Source organism: Neomonachus schauinslandi, chromosome 4 (genome assembly GCF_002201575.2).
Source record: "Neomonachus schauinslandi chromosome 4, ASM220157v2, whole genome shotgun sequence".
Lineage (NCBI taxonomy): Eukaryota > Metazoa > Chordata > Mammalia > Carnivora > Phocidae > Neomonachus > Neomonachus schauinslandi.
In genome coordinates this window covers 75,269,219-75,287,095 of record NC_058406.1, presented here as the reverse complement: position 1 = coordinate 75,287,095, position 17,877 = coordinate 75,269,219, and the positions used below count along the sequence as shown (strand labels likewise).

General features: G+C 35.3%; 1 protein-coding gene across 1 annotated transcript in view; it reads left to right on the top strand.

Annotated features, from left to right (window-relative positions):
• The window catches only part of HFM1 (helicase for meiosis 1), a 109,987-nt gene extending 93,152 nt beyond the window's left edge, over positions 1 to 16,835 (top strand). The window contains exons 32-38 of the mRNA XM_021690122.1: positions 1,089 to 1,168; positions 2,177 to 2,280; positions 8,785 to 8,898; positions 10,347 to 10,437; positions 15,006 to 15,117; positions 15,212 to 15,366; positions 16,718 to 16,835. Coding sequence (XP_021545797.1) covers positions 1,089 to 1,168; positions 2,177 to 2,280; positions 8,785 to 8,898; positions 10,347 to 10,437; positions 15,006 to 15,117; positions 15,212 to 15,366; positions 16,718 to 16,787 — 726 coding nt within the window. The 3' untranslated portion in view covers positions 16,788 to 16,835. The remainder of the gene's footprint in view (positions 1 to 1,088; positions 1,169 to 2,176; positions 2,281 to 8,784; positions 8,899 to 10,346; positions 10,438 to 15,005; positions 15,118 to 15,211; positions 15,367 to 16,717) is intronic.
• Positions 16,836 to 17,877: the final 1,042 nt, after the last annotated feature.

Here is a 17,877-nt window from a genome sequence, read left to right as displayed (position 1 = left end):
CAGGAAAGGATTCCAAATAATCATGATTGAGACTTGAAGGATATCTAGGCATAAGCCAGGTATGGAGAGGTAGGCACTAGAGTAGTGGTGGAGACGGATAGAAAAGTATTCCAGACATAGAAAATATGAAGTGGTATAGAACTGAGAAAGAGAGAGAGCTTTTAAAACATTGAAGTTATACAGTGTGTCTGGAGTTCAATCACAAGTAAGGGAGTAGAGAGAGATGAGGCTGAAAAGGTAAGTAAGAGCTAGATAATGAAGGCCTTTTTGGTATTTTAAGGATTTAGACTTTATCCTGAAGGTATTGGGAAGCCACTGAAGGGCTTTAATCAGTGACATGATCAGAATTGCATTTTCTCAAGTTCACTCTGGATGCAATGTAGAGAATGGATTAGAGGATGATAGAAAAGGAACATAAGGACTCATTAGGTGGGTTTTACAATAATCTAGGCAAGATGATGGTCTAGTTTAATGTAGTAGCAGTAGCAGTGGAGGGAAGTGGCTAGGTTTAAGACATTTTTCAGAGATAGAATCAACTACCCTGGTACTTAATTGCTTATGAAGGGTGAAGTAAAAGGAGTAAAGATGATGACCAGCTTTCTGAACTGAGCAAGTAGGAAAAAAGTGAGGCCTCACTAGGGTGGAAACTCCAAAGGAAAAGCAAGTTTGGAGAAGTAAATACACAATAAGTTCAATCTGGAAAATACTGAATTTAGAAGCCTGCAAGATACCTAGGTAAAGATGTTCCACAGACAGTTGGATTAACTCTGAAAATCAGGAAAAGGATCTGAATTAGAAATATAGATTTGAGAGTCATTCACTTGTAGATGATAATTGAAGCCATGGAAGTAAATTAGATCTTTAAAAATGTGTAGAGGGAAAAGAGAAAAAGGCCTAGTAAAGAACCATGAAGAATCTCAACATTTAAGAAGGGCCTAAGAAGGAAATTTGATTTGAGAACTAGCCTGAGTTTCTCATAATCCACTGGTTTTGGGACTTTGTGTACCAGCAGGAATTTTGCTGTTTGGCTTGTTTGTTAAAAAGTGTTGCTGTGAAGTAGACAGTTGAACTGTTTTTCTCGTTAATAGATGCAAATGAATAAATCTCGAAGTGTGGACCTTAAAGAATTTGGTTTTACTCCAAAACCTTCTCTTCCCAGTATATCAAGGTACAGTATAATGTTAATATCCAAGGTAGAATAGTCATCATAAACTCTTTGCTCCTCCAAATAATCATTTATTCAGAGAAAGGTGAACATTGGCTACATTCAAATCATAGTAATCATTTAGTTCCATAATGAAGTAATAATATCATAAGAGTTTGGTTATCTAAATTTATTTAGAACTCTACAGTTATAGAATATTTTAACATTCACTGAATCATCTCTTTCTGGGAAACTACCCATCCTATATGTCATGACCTCAGGCTTTCTCTGCCTTCTAAATTTAACAGGTGACAAAAATATACTTTAAAAGAAAAGTATACTTTGAAAAGAAAAATCATGTTGCTGTACAAAGTCTAATCTTTCCCATTTAGGGGCCCACTCTATTAATAACACTTCATATTTATAAAATAATTTACATTTTAAAAATTGCACATCTGTGTATTATCTCTTTTGACCTTAACCACAACCTGGATCATAAAATGAGGTATTTCTATCCCATTTTATAGATAAAATAATCGAAGCTCATATTCCTAGTTATTAAGCAGAAGGCCCTAAATGATAACTCAGCATTCTTTTCCTATACCATGATGCCTAGAAGGTAATAGTATATGTCATTTCCCTTCCAGATAACGGTATTCTATATGCAGGGATGACATTTAATATACTTAACAAACAGTACAGAGCAGCCACTGACCAATCAGAACAGATGCCAACACTACTTCAAGAGATCCTAGTTTTTGTTATCTAATTGAAAGTAGCATTAGCAATAGATTTTTAAGGCTATACACAGATAGCAGATAACTACATATTTGGGTCATGTATAGATGACTAAGTATCTTGCTTCCAATAAACACCTATTTTTTTACCCTTTACTACCCTAGGCTAATGCATTTTATCATAGAAGTGTTGAGAAGATGAACCCTTTCTTTTTTATTTATATGAGTAAGTGGTTTTCAAATTCAGATTAGTTTTAATATTTAATATTTTATGGTTTTATTTATCTTTATGAAGGTCAGAGTGTTTAAACATACCTGAATTGTCTATAATGGAGCAGAGGGATCAGCGTGAAATCTGTGCAAAAGTTCAACAAGAACCATCAGAATATCAAGACAAAGGTGAATTACCATTGATATTGCCTTGAAAGAGAAAATGGTTTATCATTACTTCAGAATGACAATGTTATTGAAAAACCAACATCTGAAATTACTATGATTATTAACTTGCAACATTTTTCTCCTGGGTTATTGGGCCAATTTCAAATTCTTAGGTCTGTTATTTCAGATGGACTTACTATGTTTGTCACCTAGATTTTTTTTAAAAGTCTCTTCCCTACATTGTATTGACTATTTTTATTTAAAGATAATATGAGGAAAAACTGAGAAAATAAGGGACCTGGAGATATATAAAGTATTAAAATGCTGAACTATTACTTTTATATGTCTTTAAAATTATTTAAAATAATTTTATGTTTATGAAATTTGTCTAGTTTTACAAAACAGCTGTGTGATCTTGGAAAAATTATTTAACTTCTTTAGGTCTTAGTCTTATCTATAAAATTAGGGGATTAAATTAGGTTACCTTTAATACCTCCCCAGTTTCTAATATGGTTCTTACAAGTTCCTCTGATAATATGAGAATATAACCTAATTTGTGGGATATAGCTCATATGTAATTTAGATTTGCTTTTATCTGTGTCAATCACTTAATTAATGAGATAAAGCATATAATTCTTCAACACTGGGACCAGGTCATCATTACTCCGGATCCTGTTATTACTAGCATCATTTGTCTGGGTCATGCCATTAATAGCCAGTCTGTTAAAATGTGTGAGAAATAATCCTGGCCATAGAATTGTTTGTTTCTGTTGCTGTATGTAGAAATGGTAAACTTGGGGTTTTCCACAAATAATTTCATGTGTGTGGCCTTAGCATTGACAACTCTTTCCTTCATTCTGTCACTTTATGCTTCCTCTAGCCATAATTTAAGATCTTAAGTAGGCAAGGGCTGGAGTACCCACGACCTCTTAGGCTCAAATAAGAACAAGAAAAGTCCCCTAATCTCACTTAGAGTATCAGAGCATTTATCCAACTTGCCCAAAGTCTGATATCATTACAACGTGGAGAGAGGTGTTAGAATTTTCAACTCCTTAATTTTTATCTCTCTTCAACCTATAGCCCTCTAACTTACTCCTTGTTCTGCTGCTCTGTTCCCTGCCCTTCTACATACCACAGTTTATTCCTCTGCTTACTTTCATGCTGTCTTTTTTTTTTTTTTTAAGATTTTACTTATTTGAGAGAGAGAAACAGAGATAGCAAGAGCGAGTGAGAGCACAAGTGGGGAGGAGAGAGAGAAGCAGGCTCCCTACTGAGCAGGGAGCCTGATGTGGGGCTTGATGCGGGGCTTGATGTGGGGCTTGATGCAGGGCTCAATGTGGGGCTCGATCCCAGGACCCTGGGATCATGATCTGAGTTGAAAGCAGACGCTTAACTGAGCCACCCAGGCGCCCCCTTTCATGCTGACTTTACATAGTTTTCCTACTTTTATTTCTTTCCTATCCCCTATTCCAAATCCAATTTATATTTTGATATTAAAGTCTCATCTAGATACTTTAACCCCCAATGATAATTGTATCCCTGTTTTACTGAAAATGAGTCATTTTTTTTTTGAAGAAGAAGAAGCTGTGTAGTAAGTAGTTAAATTCACAGGATCTAGAATAATCTGTTTGGGGTGCCTAGCTGGCTCAGTTGGTAGAGCATGTGACTCTTGGTCTCAGGGTTGTGAGTTCAAGACCCATGTTGGGCTGGGAGGTTACTAAAAAAAAAATGCTTAGAGTAATCTGTCTAGGCTCAAATTCTAGCCATTTAGTAGTTGTGTCACCTTTTGTAATGTATCTATCCACTTTATCTCAATTCCTTCATCTGCTTATGTATTAGGGATTTTAGTATTAAATGAGATAATATACATAAAGCTCTTAGCATAGTATCTGGTACTATTATTAGTAGCAATCGAGTATATTCATTATACTTTTCACACATTAGTTTTTGGTGGCAAAACATACTTTGTATTCAAATATTGCTCTAGAGAATGTTTTAAGAAAAACATGCCGATTTTTATCATCTGTATTCCAATTTCAAGAAAGGAAAAAGAAGAAAAAAAGAAAAAATATCAGAAATTATATGAGAAAGTATGTTGGATCATAAAATTTAAATTGTAAGGGACCTTTGTGCAATTTCTCATTTTATAGTGAAAGAAACCAAGACTCTGAGAGATTAAATGACTCACCTAAAATCACATATCTAATTAATGGCAGGGCCAGAAATAGATTCTATATCTCCTGATTCCCAGTTCAGTGCCATTTCTATAAAATGAAATTGACTTTTAGTTATCAGTAGAGAATTGAAAATCGAACCTATATGAACTCTTTCAATTTTCTACCCCACAACTATATATTTCTGTCTCTGCATCTTTCCTTAAAGAAGAATTCTCTTTTCTTCTATTCAAGGTTTATCTCTCCACCTATAGTTTTAATGTTTCTAATCCTGCCTCCCTTGGGGCTTTAGGAGACCAATTACCCCTCTCCTCTTTTCCATATTTTCAATCTCTCCTCCCTATTTCTCTTTCAACATATAATTATGCTCAAGTCTCTTCCCTCTTCAGCTCCCTATCCTCATCAAGATAGTCATGACCATTTGGGTTGTAAGTGACAGAAATTCTACTCAAAGTGACTTAATCACACAAAAAAGGAGACCATTCATGTAAACTTATAAGTCCAGACATGCGTCTGGCTTTTATCTTGCTAGATCCAGATACTCAAATCATTTCAGTCATACCTCTGGCTTTGTCTCAGTCTTTTAGCTATGCCTGTTACTAATTGGCTTTATTTTTGTCAACAGGATTTTTCACATGGCAGGTAGCCCCTAACTCACATCTTCCCAATTGAACAGTCTCAGTAGAAATACAGTCTTCCCTGTTAGCTTTAGCAGAGCAGAGTTCATCCTAAATGGCCTCAGTTGAGTCTTGTATTCATCCCTCCATTAAACCCTGTAACCTGGGGAATGGGTCATGCATTCCTCTGCTGTAGCCCTGGAGGCTAGGGTACCATGAATGACATCCTCACCAGGTCACATGGAATGGGTAGAGGCAGTTTCCCCAAAGGACAGGAAAGATATTCCTATTAAAAGAAGGGAAAATATGTCAGGCAAAGAACAGAATCACAGAGTCTTTATATACTTTAATGTCTTGCTCTCCCATCAAAACAAAAATTCTTCAAAGGGCAGTTTATACTCACTGTGCTCATGTCCTTACCTCCTAGTCATTTTTTCATTCACTAAACTTTGGGTTCTTACTCCTTTTTTTTTTTTTTTTTAAAGATTTTATTTATTTATTTGCGAGAGAGAGAATGAGAGACAGAGAGCATGAGAGGGAGAAGGGTCAGAGGGAGAAGCAGGCTCCCTGCCTAGCAGGGAGCCCGATGCGGGACTCGATCCCGGGACTCCAGGATCGTGACCTGAGCCGAAGGCAGTCGCTTAACCAACTGAGCCACCCAGGCGCCCGGGTTCTTACTCCTTTGAAACTGCTTTTGCTTAGACCATTTAGTGATCTCCTAAGTACTGAATTCAGTGAACTCTTTTCAACTTTTATTTTCTTTGACCATTGTAGTATTTGACACATCTGGTATTTCCCTCCTTTTGGAAATCTCTCTTTTGGTTTCAATTAAACCATTCTGTTGGTTCTCCTACTACTTCTTGAATTGCTTGGGCTTTTTTTCCTGTTGATATTGCAAAAGGATTCTTTTTTGCTTCTTTATTCTTCTCACTTTATAAACTTTTCTTTTATAATGTCACCCAAGTCCATGTCTACAATTACTACATCTGCATTTGCCATCTGTTTCTTTCTGTCTAGCCCCTGACCCATTTATACAGTCACCTTTCTGGATATATCCACCTAAAAGTTAATATATCAGCATTTGAACTCTTTCTATCTTCTCTGTATCTCACACTGCTCCTTTTCTTTTCTCCTTAGGTCAGTGAATGAACCCTCTTCTTTTCCAAACTGCTAAAGGCAAGAAAAGAGTCATCCTAAATATCTTAACTTACGGGTGCCTGGGTGGCTCAGTTGGTTAAGCGACTGCCTTCGGCTCAGGTCATGATCCTGGAGTCCCTGGATCGAGTCCCGCATCGGGCTCCCTGCTCGGCAGGGAGTCTGCTTCTCCCTCTGACCCTCCCCCCTCTCATGTGCTCTCTCTCATTCTCTCTCTCTCAAATAAATAAATAAAATCTTAAAAAAAGAAAAATTTAAATATCTTAACTTACATGCAAGTAATTGCCAAGTCCTATCTGTTTTGCCTCCTAAGGATCTCTTATATCTGTTCTTCTCTGTCCCTTCTGCTGATGCTCTAGCTCAGACATTCATTGTCTCTCATTTATTGCAATAGCTGTCTTACTTTTCTCTTTGCTTCCAGTCTCATTATCATCCCATCCATAACTATTCTGGGGAATCTAACAGGTATCTCTGATCATGTAAACCTCTTGCTAAAATATCTTCAGTAGTTATCCATTGCCTATAAGGGGGGAAAAAAGCGAATTCCTTAACATGGAAATTAAGCATCAACATAATCTGGCACTTAACTTCCTGTGCAGGCTCAATGAGCCCTTCTTCTCTTGCTTTGTGCTCCAGAAATCCTGAAAACATATAGTTCTCCAAACATTCTCTGGTCTCCCATACTGCCATGTCTTTCACATCCTGTCCTCCTCTCATGGAGTATCTTGCCTTTCCCCTTGCCCTGCTCCACAGTCACCGTTCTACCAAGCTCAAATTCCATGATACCTTCTTACCATTTTACCATCTTAGAGCTGTCCATTCTGACTTCCATTGTAGGTTTAGGTCCTGTTCCCTTTGCATTCCCATTACACTTTGTACCTGCTTCTGTTTTTAGTATATATAATGTGTATATATCAATGAACAAAAGTAGAATAATATGAACTGGAGTTGTAGGTATAATTGAAGGATAAAGTACGATTTGGCTAGGTGAAGAAAAGTACAGAGAATATTTTAAATGAAAGAAACTCAGTGGTACACCTGGAGCAAGCTTGTGCTGACTTGTGAGAGATGATTATTAAATTCTTGGTAATCTTTCAGCCATTATTAAAAGTTTATGTAAACTTTCAATGAAATAATTAAAAACAAAGACTGTAAATATTCAAAACTAATCACTTCCTAATTGTTCTACTACGTATTACTGTTATCTGTGTTCTTGAGATTATTTGCCTTTTTATTTGTATCTATATGGTGGAAATGCTATATAATGGTGTGCTACTATGCATTTCTTCTCAACTTCGTGTTCAGAGATGTCACACTGGTAGCTTGAAATTAATCATAATGGGAATATTTATACCATGGAAATCAGCAAACACTGCATATTAGGACTTGATTTATTGCTTAGACTTATGAAAGTGATGAAAAAATGTTAATAGTGCAGATTAAATTTAACAGTATATTGTGCCTATAGCTATTACATTGTGAATAGCACAAAAAGGTGAGGAAATATTCTTCTAGTATTTGAAAACTATTGTCTAATTTAGCAAAGGAGTTGCCTAATGAATGAGTCAAGTCCCAGTATCTTTCTGTGTTATTTTACTTTCATCTTAGTTGTTACAGTCAACAAGAATATCAAGCAACATTCATGTGAGAACTATATTCATTTGTTAATTGCAACCATAGGTTGGCTACAGATACAAGAGTTTGGCAAAACTCAATGGAAACATTTGGTGAAAATCAAATATATGGAATTTACAATTAAGCATGCTATATATTTTATTATTATTTGTAAATTGTGTGCTACATATCCTTTACCTATAATAAATACATATAATAAATGCAAGTATATATATGCATACATTTTTTGGAGAAGCAGTTATTAAACATTTATTAGCACACTACTATGGAAAACTGCAAAACTAAAGGCATGTATTCCCTCTAACAATCTTAGGAAGTAGATACTATTATTATTCTCATTTTGCAGAGGAGAAAACAAGGCTCAGAGACTTTAAATTACTTGTCTAAGATCATACAACTAGTAAGTGAGAGAAGTAGAATTTTCACCCCGGTAGTCTGGTCCTAAGCCCAGGCTATAAACAATGGATAACACTGAGGATTTTTTAGCAGGGAGAAGAGCTGGAAGAAGGAAGTCCATTTTAGAAATTATAAAATTCATTTTAGAGTAAAGTTATTCTCATATAGGAATTAAGAGGGAAAATTAATTATCTCTAAAAGAATCCACTGAAAATTAGATTTAATGCAACTATCAATATATGTAATACAGTAAATAGAATTGGTTGAAAACAATATTCAACAATGCTTGACCCAATACTTTGAAAACTACTATTCAAACTTCAGTTTAGTAGTTGAAAGATGTATTTGATATATCAATGGAAAATGATGTTAATGATTTAAAAAGTACCTTCCTCTTTTATACATACACATGACAGATTTCTCTAGATGGAACTATCCTACAACTTCAGATGAGAAAGCCCCTCAAACAGTGCTATTCAACAGACATCTTAATGCATCTGGAAACCAGAATTTGACAGATGTGGATAAAAATAATGCTTCATTCTCAGAAGTTTTGAATGTGAACTTTGAATTGGGAGATGAAATTTGGGATGATTTTGATGATGAGAACTTATTAGAAGTGACCAGTTTTTCAGCCAGTACTGAGAAGACAAAAAGATCAGGTAAAATTGTCTATTAGCATGAAATAATTTCATGAGGAATTCTTTGAATATTTTTCAGTTCAGTTTCTGGGACTAATTTTCTTTGCCTTTTTTATGTGTTTGCTTAATTAGCTTTGGTTTGTTAAGATTGTGATTTTTTAGCAAAACTGAAAATGTGACCCTTCCATAAATCACATTTCCTCCTAAGGACAGAGGTCAAGGTTATTCCATTATAATGATACAGTATATGACCTTTTTCTCTTCTATTCCTCCCCTATCTTTTTAAAAACTCTAGGGACGCCTGGGTGGCTCAGTCGGTTAAGCGTCTGCCTTCGGCTCAGGTCATGATCCCACGGTCCTGGGATCGAGTCCCACATCGGGCTCCCTGCTCCACGGGGAGCCTGCTTCTCCCTCTGCCTCTGCATCTCTCTCTCTGTCTCTCATGAATGGATAAATAAAATCTTAAAAAAAAAAAAAAAGTAAAAACTATTTAAATAAAAAATGTTTATTGAATTTTCCCTCATAAAACAGACTATCCAGCTTTCAATTCTGTGATCACACATAATTTGCTTATGTTTGTGAAGGACAAAATTATTCCATTTTTTTAAAAAGATTTTATTTATTTGAGAGAGAGAGAAAGAGAGTGCATGCACATGCATGAGTGAGGGAGGAGCAGAGGGAGAGGGACAAGCAGACTCTGCAGTGAGCACCGAGCCCCACACAGGGCTTGATCCCGTGACCCTGAGATCATGAGCTGAGCCAAAATCAAGAGTTGGATGCCCAAACAACTGAGCCCCCAGGCGTCTCTAAAATTACTCCCATTTTTAAAAAAGTATTCATCTGCTATCAGGAAAATGAAAGATACCTTTTATTTCTCATAGACATATTGATTTTTTTTCAGGCATAAATAAACAATAGGAAAGGATTAGTTTCTATACTAGATATTGTATTTAAGTCATTTACAACCCCAAAATAGTGGGACTTAGTTTCTGAATTACTGGCAGATTTACTCTATGTCATTAAAACAGAAAACTAAAATCCTGCTAAGTATATGAGAAGACAGCAAATTGGAGATACTCTGTCCCATGATGGCTGACAGGAGGAAATCAGTACCTCAGAATTATAGTTACCTCTTAATATATCCCACCCCAATGCTCTTTTAAAAAATCTTTTTAAAGGAAGCAATTAGAAGTTGAAATATTATTGTTTCAGGATTCTAAGAAATACCTAAAGAGCTATTATTCCTTCCAGAAGGAATAGGATTTGACCACCTTCACAAAGTAGGCCAGGAAATCTATGATGTGGAGTCAGTAGGCACAATTTCCTATGTCAATGGACAGCTACTAGTCCCTACCTCAAAGTTAAAAGTCATTGGGTATAGCAATTTAAGAGGCAGTTTGTACTGATTCTTTGAGGTAACCTAATCTGTTTCCTGGCATTTAATTTCAAAATGTTATCTCTTTACATAGGATTTGGAAACACTTTGTGTTCAAGTACCAGGGGAAGTAAGATATTCCTCCAAGAGTCAAAGAGCAAATTCCAAGGAGAAATGGCAAAAAGGCAAGTTTTAGAATTTTGGTTTGGAACACTTTACAACTATATATCCTCCTGACACATAATTGGAGATGGGGATTAAATTATTAGATGTCAAAGAAGCTATAAGGTATTAGCCAACCTGAACCTTCTTATTTTTAGAGCTGTGTTTCTTAAAGTGCTATTAACAGACCACCTACTTCAAAAGTATTAAAATGTATTAAAAATGCACATTCCTGGGCCCTACACTAGACTTACCAAATCATGGTCTCTGGGGCTGGAGCCCAGGAATTTTTACTTTTCAAAAAACTTGAAAACTGAATAGGAGATTGACAGGTAGAAAAAGGAAGATAAGGCATTCCAGGTAGAAGAAGCATGTGTAAACGTATAAGGCTTGAAAAGGCATCTCATGCTCAAGGGTCAGTAAAGCATCAATATGGCCACAGCATTAAGGCTGAGTGCTGAGGTCTGATTCTAAAGAGCCTCGAATGTTGTATTTAGACAACTTTACCATATCCAGTAGGTAAGGGTTACAAACTCAAACTGCCTTCAGGATTTGGTGAGCCAAAGCCAACTGAAGAGTGTCCCATATAAAAGGCACAACTGTGGAGATAATCACAGTTCCAAATTTCAAGATATACTACAAAGCTATAGTAATCAAAATAGTATGGTACTGGCACAAAAATAGACACTGGACCACTTTTTTACATCATACACAAAAATAAAATGGGTTAAAGACCTAAGTATAAGACTTGAAACCATAAAACTCCTAAAAGAACATATAGGGAGTAATCTCTTTGACATCGATTTTAGCAGCATGTTTATGGATATGTCTCCTGAGGCAAGGGAAACAAAAACAAAAATAAACTATTTGGGACCAGACCAAAATAAAAAGCTTTTGCACAGCAAAGGACACCGTGAACAAAACAAAAAGACAACCTACTGAGTGGGAGAAGCTATTTGCAAATAATATATCCAATAAGGGGTTAATATCCAAAATATATAAAGAATTTATACAACATACACCATAAAACCAATTTGATTAAAAAATGGACAGAGGGCCTAAATAAACATTTTTCCAAAGAAGACATAGAGATGGCCAACGGACACATGAAAAGATGCTCAACATCACTAATTATCAGGGAAATGCAAATCGAAACCATGAGATATTACTTCGTGCAAGTCAGAATGGCTGATTTCAAAAAGACAAGAAATAGTAAGTGTTAGTGAGACTGTAGAGAGAAGGGAACACTCATACACTGTGGGTGGGAATGTAAATTGGTGCAACCACTGTGGAAAACAGTATGGAGTTTCATCAGAAAATTAGAAGTGGAACAATCCAGTAATTCCACTACTGGGTATTTATCCAAAGAAAACAAAAACACTAATTTGAAAAGATGTATGCACCCCTGTGTTTTTGCAGCATTATTTACAATAGCCAAGATATGGAAGCAATCCAAGTTGTGGGTAGCAATAGATGAATGACTAAAGAAGATGTGAGATATTTGTATATCTATAATACTAGTCAGCCATAAAAAAGAATGAAATCTTGCCATTTGCAACAACATAGGTGGATCTAGAGGGTATTATGCTAAGTGAAATAAGTCAGACATGTGATTTCACTTAGATGTGAAATCTAAAAACAACAAAACAAATGAACAAACAAACACAAAAACAGACTCTTAAATACAGAGAACAAACTGATGGTTACCAGAGGAGTGGTGGGTGGCAAAATATATAAAGGGAATTAAGATGTACAAACTTCCACTTAGAAAATAAATGTTATAGGGTTGAAAATTACAGCACGGGGAATATAGTCAATAATATTGTAATGACATTGTATGGTGACAGATGGTGACTAACTACACTTATTGTGGTGAGCATTGAGTAATGTATAAAATTGTTGAATCAGTAAGTTGTACACCTGAAGTTAATATAACATTGTATGTCAATTATACTTCAATAATAAAAAGTAAAATAAAAATAAATAAAAGAATCAACCACTACTCAGCTCTAACCAGTTGTTGCTGTGTAGGAAATAAGTGTCTAGCGTTGTCAAATATTCTGATTTTCAAAAAAAAGCTAGGAATCTAGAATTTGATGTGACATCTCCTGACTTTTAAATTTTAAGACCTAAATTTTTAAAATGTGATAAAATTGGGCATCTGGGTGGCTCAGTCGGTTAAGCGTCTGCCTTCAGCTCAGGTCATGATCCCAGAGTCCTGGGATCGAATCCCACATAGGGCTCCTTGCTCACCAGGGAGTCTGCTTCTCCCTCTGCCCCTCCCCCCACTGGTGCGCTCTCACTCTCTCGCTCTCTCAAAAAAATAAATATTTTAGTATATGTGCTGCCGAAGCGAGCACTCGCAAAGATAAATAAATAAAATAAAATAAAATGTGATATAATCTATAGCCCCCCTCCAGCTGTAGCCTAGTTTTTAATGTCCATGTAAGCAGTAGGAAGCTTTCCAGGATACTTAAGCACAGGATAAACAATTTGATAAGACAAAAATTATTCTAGTGATTTGTAGATGATATATACTGATATGATATGATATATAGAATGAGTTGCAGAAGGTGGGACAATGAGAGGCATGGTGGCCAGTACGAGAGGCAGGCTATGGTGAGGCCTAAACTAGAGCAGAGGTGTTGGAAACTGAGAAGTAGAGTTGGATTTTTGAAACATTTCATAGCACATACTAGATTTAGCAACTGATAGGATACAGTAGGTGAGGAAGAGAGAAAAATACATGGCAAGTGGGTAGATGAAGATGTTATCTGAGAATATAGGACACATAGACATTTGGAAAAGAAAATAGTAATTTAAAAAACGTTCAACTTCAGGCGCCTGTTTGGCTCAGTCGGTAGAGCATGCAACTCTTGATCTCAGGGTTGTGAGTTCAAGCCCCGCGCTGGGAGTGGAACCTATTAAAAAATGTAAAAAAAAATTTTTTTTTAAATGTTCAACTTGAAGTATTTTTGCAGAAATGCAAAGTGCATCTGGATATTGGACTTGATTAGAAGTCATGGAGAGGAATTATAGCCACAGCCAAAACTTTCCCCAGAAGAAATACTGACAACTTTTTGTTCAGGGTCTAATTTACTTAAGTATTATTTATTTCTCCTAGTTTAAAATATAAGAAATTTGTGGTGTCTTTTGGTAATTTTTTTATTGTTTAGTCATTTTGCTGATTATCAGCATGACAGAATCATAGATTTCAGAGGATTCCAGAGCTGAAAGGTGCTTAATTTAAGCATCGTTTAGTCTTCCCACCACCAGATATTTGAATCACCATCCTACATCACTGGCAGGTATTCATGCCATCTCTACCAAAGCAGCTCTAGTGACCAGGAGCTCATTCACTCCAACGTGCTTGTTCCATGTTTGGATCTCTCAGACCATTCAATAGCTTTTAAGAATATTGGCCTAAAATTTGTCTTCTTGCTATTTCTATTCATTGGTTCTAACGCTGAGTCATACAGAATAAACAGATGAGAAGCATCAAAGTAGAACAAAGCTGTGGGTGTAAAGCAAAAAAATTAGGTAGGAAGTAGGAAGATACAAGTAGGAAAATAACAAAGCACATAGACAGTTTTGTGAGCCATACCTTTAGAAACTATAAATAATTTAGGGAGAGTTTAAAAGTAATGAACAGAAAATAAGTGGATTTAAAAAGGAATCCTTATCAAGAAGTCCCTAAAGAAAAAATTGTGCCAGAAGTTGGTACTGGAAAGAAGGCCTGTAGGACCTGAGGACTGGGAGTGGAACGGAGTCATGCTTTTCATTTTACATCCCTTCTTACTATTTTAATTCCTTGCCTTTAATCAAAGACAAAAAGATCCAAGCCTATCAATACATGTACTTCTCTACTACCTGTACCCACTGCTTTTTACTCCCTACATGGCTGTCATATTTTAGCCTGTAAGTGTCAACTTAAATTGTCACCTCCACAGAGAGACATGCATTCATGACCACCTTTTTAAAGTGGGTTTGTGTCTCCACACTATTTCCTGTAATATTACTCAGTTAATTTCCTTCATATCACTTCAGGATCTATAATTATGTATATTTATTGTTTACTCATTGTCTGCTCCTCTACTAGATGCTAACTCCCTGGGGATTTGTTTACCTCTTTATACCTAGCTCCTAGTACAATATCTGGCATATGGTAGTGAATAATAAATGTTTTTTAATGAATGAATTTAATACAGAAGATTGAAGTGTAGTTTTACATAGGAAGATAAATCAAGGTATCTATATACAGTGAGACCAGAATAGGGAAAGGAGATTAAAAGTTAAGTAAAGTGGTATTTAGAAAAGATTTACAGACTGCTAGGTAATAGAAAATTAAGCATAAGACCCAATTTTAAAGAAAATTATTGCTTATCTAATCTGGAATATAAGAATTGGTGTTTTGTCTAAAGGAAAGGAGCTACACTAAATTTTCCATGAGTCTAAGAAACAGCATAATTTTTTTGGTAATAAATATGATAGACTTTAATCATATTCCCCAAAGAATCACTATTGATCTAAATTAGAATGGTTTGTTTCTCTTATTTGCCATATTTTACAAATAATTAATTTTGATTTTTAGTTTTGTTTCATCACCTGAGAAGCCAGATATTTACTTATCAAATTCTCCTGTGTTCAAGTTTGATGCATCTTCCTTGAAAAAATTACCTCAACAAGCTGGAAATGCAAATATTGTAAGAAGCACTTCAATGTTTTTCTTTTAAATTCTGTCTGAATAGTTAAACTTTCAATGATTGCCTTTTTTTTTCTGTTAACCTCAAAATATAGGTCCATTTACAAGAAAGAAAACAACAAAGTCTGTCACCAGAAATTGAAAAGTTGTGCTTTACTCACTCTGAAAAAATACCAAATTCTTCACATTTTGTTAAGAAAGTGGATTTCTTTATTAGAAACAGTGAATGTAAAGAGGAAATTGATTTCAGGTAAGAATTCTTTAAAAACATTTCAAGACTATAACAATAAGAACTTTCTATGAAGAAATTCAGCATTCTTTTTTCCTTGGTTTATTTTGTTTTGTTTCATTTTATTTTATTTTTTATAGGGATAGAGAATGAGAGAGAGTAGAGGGGAGGGGCAGAGGTAGAGGAAGAGAGAGAATCTCAAGCATGCTTTCTGCGCAGCTTGGAGCCCAATGCGGGGCTCCATCTCATGACCCTAAGATCATGACCTGAGTCGAAATCAAGAGTGAGCCACCCAGGGGCGCCTGGGTGGCTCAGTTGGTTAAGCAACTGCCTTCGGCTCAGGTCATGATTCTGGAGTCCCGGGATCGAGTCCCGCATCGGGCTCCCCGCTCAGCGAGGAGCCTGCTTCTCCCTCTGACCCTCCCCCCTCTCATGTACTCTCTCTCATTCTCACTCTCTCAAATAAATAAATAAATCTTTAAAAAAAAAAAAAAGAGTGAGCCACCCAGGCATCCCTTTCCTTGGTTTATTTTAAAGATCAGAATCTAAGCATTTTATTTACTTAAAAACATTGAATATTTAGACCCCTGGTGACCTAAACTCCTTAAGAGAATTCATAATATTAAGTATCTCAATTTTTGAGAACATATGTTTAGTATTTTTAATTAAAACATACTGTATTGGTAAACTTTGTTTCACTGATTTGAATACAACATATTGATAATATAAAGTGTAAAATGACTTAAATACAAATGAGATTGGCTAATTTTTCAGACGGTCAGTTGTATTTTATTTTATTTATTTTTTATTTTTTTTTTTATTTTTTTTAAGATTTTATTTATTTATTTGGGACAGAGAGAATGAGAGAGAGAGAGCACATGAGAGGGGGAAGGGTCAGAGGGAGAAGCAGACTCCCTGCCAAGCAGGGAGCCCGATGCGGGACTCGATCCAGGGACTCCAGGATCATGACCTGAGCCGAAGGCAGTCGCTTAACCAACTGAGCCACCCAGGCGCCCGTTCAGTTGTATTTTAGCCAACCAGTTCTTTTACAATTCTACAGGTTCAGTGAAAAGTCAGATTAAGTCTACTCAGTTCCGCCTCAGCTGGTCACTTCTAGGGATAACTGTAGCAGTTTTTCTCTCCCGTTTGAAGAGTCAAAGTTTATAGACTTGTTCACACACTGATTAAATGACATTACTTTTTAAAAACTTTAAGGAAATACCCAAGAGACTGGATCCCTACTTCTCACAGTTTATGAAGTCTGATTTCCTCCCCCCCAGACTTCTTACTAGGTTATAGCATATTGAAGTTCATTTGATACATTAGCCTCTCAGCAATCTATATATATTTCTATATTTGCTTTTTTCCCCAGTAGGTATCATCCTGATGATGAAGCTGATGAAATGAAATCTTTTCTGGGAATATTTGATGGTATTTTCTAAAGCAAACCAAAAAAATTCATCTCATATTAATAAGGCAAGGTATATATGCAGCCAATTACAAAGCATGCATTTTCTTTAAAAAAAAATAGTTCATAATTGTTCAAATTTTTTTTCTCTTGGATTTGATCAATTTTGTTGACTTATTTGCACCAATTTTTTGGATTGATTTATTTTCCTATTGTAACTTCATGAAAAGCACTTTTACAGTGGGTTTGTTTCAATAAGCTGAAAATTAAGTTGCATTTAGAAATTATTTGGTTATTAAATGCATCTCTATTGGATTTTGACAGGAACCAATAAAAATACCATTTTTGTATTAAGAAGAAAGGTATTCTATGAAAGCAAATAACGCTAGGTCAGTGAATCGATTTATTATATGGATTATTCACCAATATTGTTTTGTTTTACTAAAGATTTTTAAGAATCCAGTGGCTGTCAGAACCTGTTGTTTTATAACTTCAAATAATAATAAATGAAACATTAATCAATATAGATTATTGTTCTCCTTTGGCTTGTTTTCCAGTGTGGTGAATTCTAAAACCTTGTTACATTGACTTTTACTATGGCAAACACTATTTCATGTTATTTTCCCATGAATTTGTTCTCAAATTTATTTATATTTATTGATAAGTAGTATATAAGCAGTCTAAGCAGTGTTTATTATTTAATTTATTTATAGATACATGTGTAGTTGAAGCCCACTTAAGAAATTTTAGGAATTTTTCTTTAAGCATAAAAGCTTTAGAGACAAGAGAAGTAAAGAAGAGAAACTTCTAGATAAGATTGTCATTGTTGTCATTGGTAAACATTTATGAAGCATCATACATATTAAGCATGGAGAAAAAGCTTAAAACTAAGAAGCTTTATTATGTGTTGAAAAATAAGGGCAACCAGTTCCTTTATTTTAGTCATCTTTACAATTGGCATGTTTCTGCATCTGAATCAATCATGCTACAACCTTTAAAGGTTATTAAACACCATTAAAATGAAAAATTGGTACACTACAATCTGCTCATCTTGCATACATAAACTTTGATACTAAAGAAATAGCAATTTAATTCAGCAAGACTTATTATGATCTGCTAAGCAA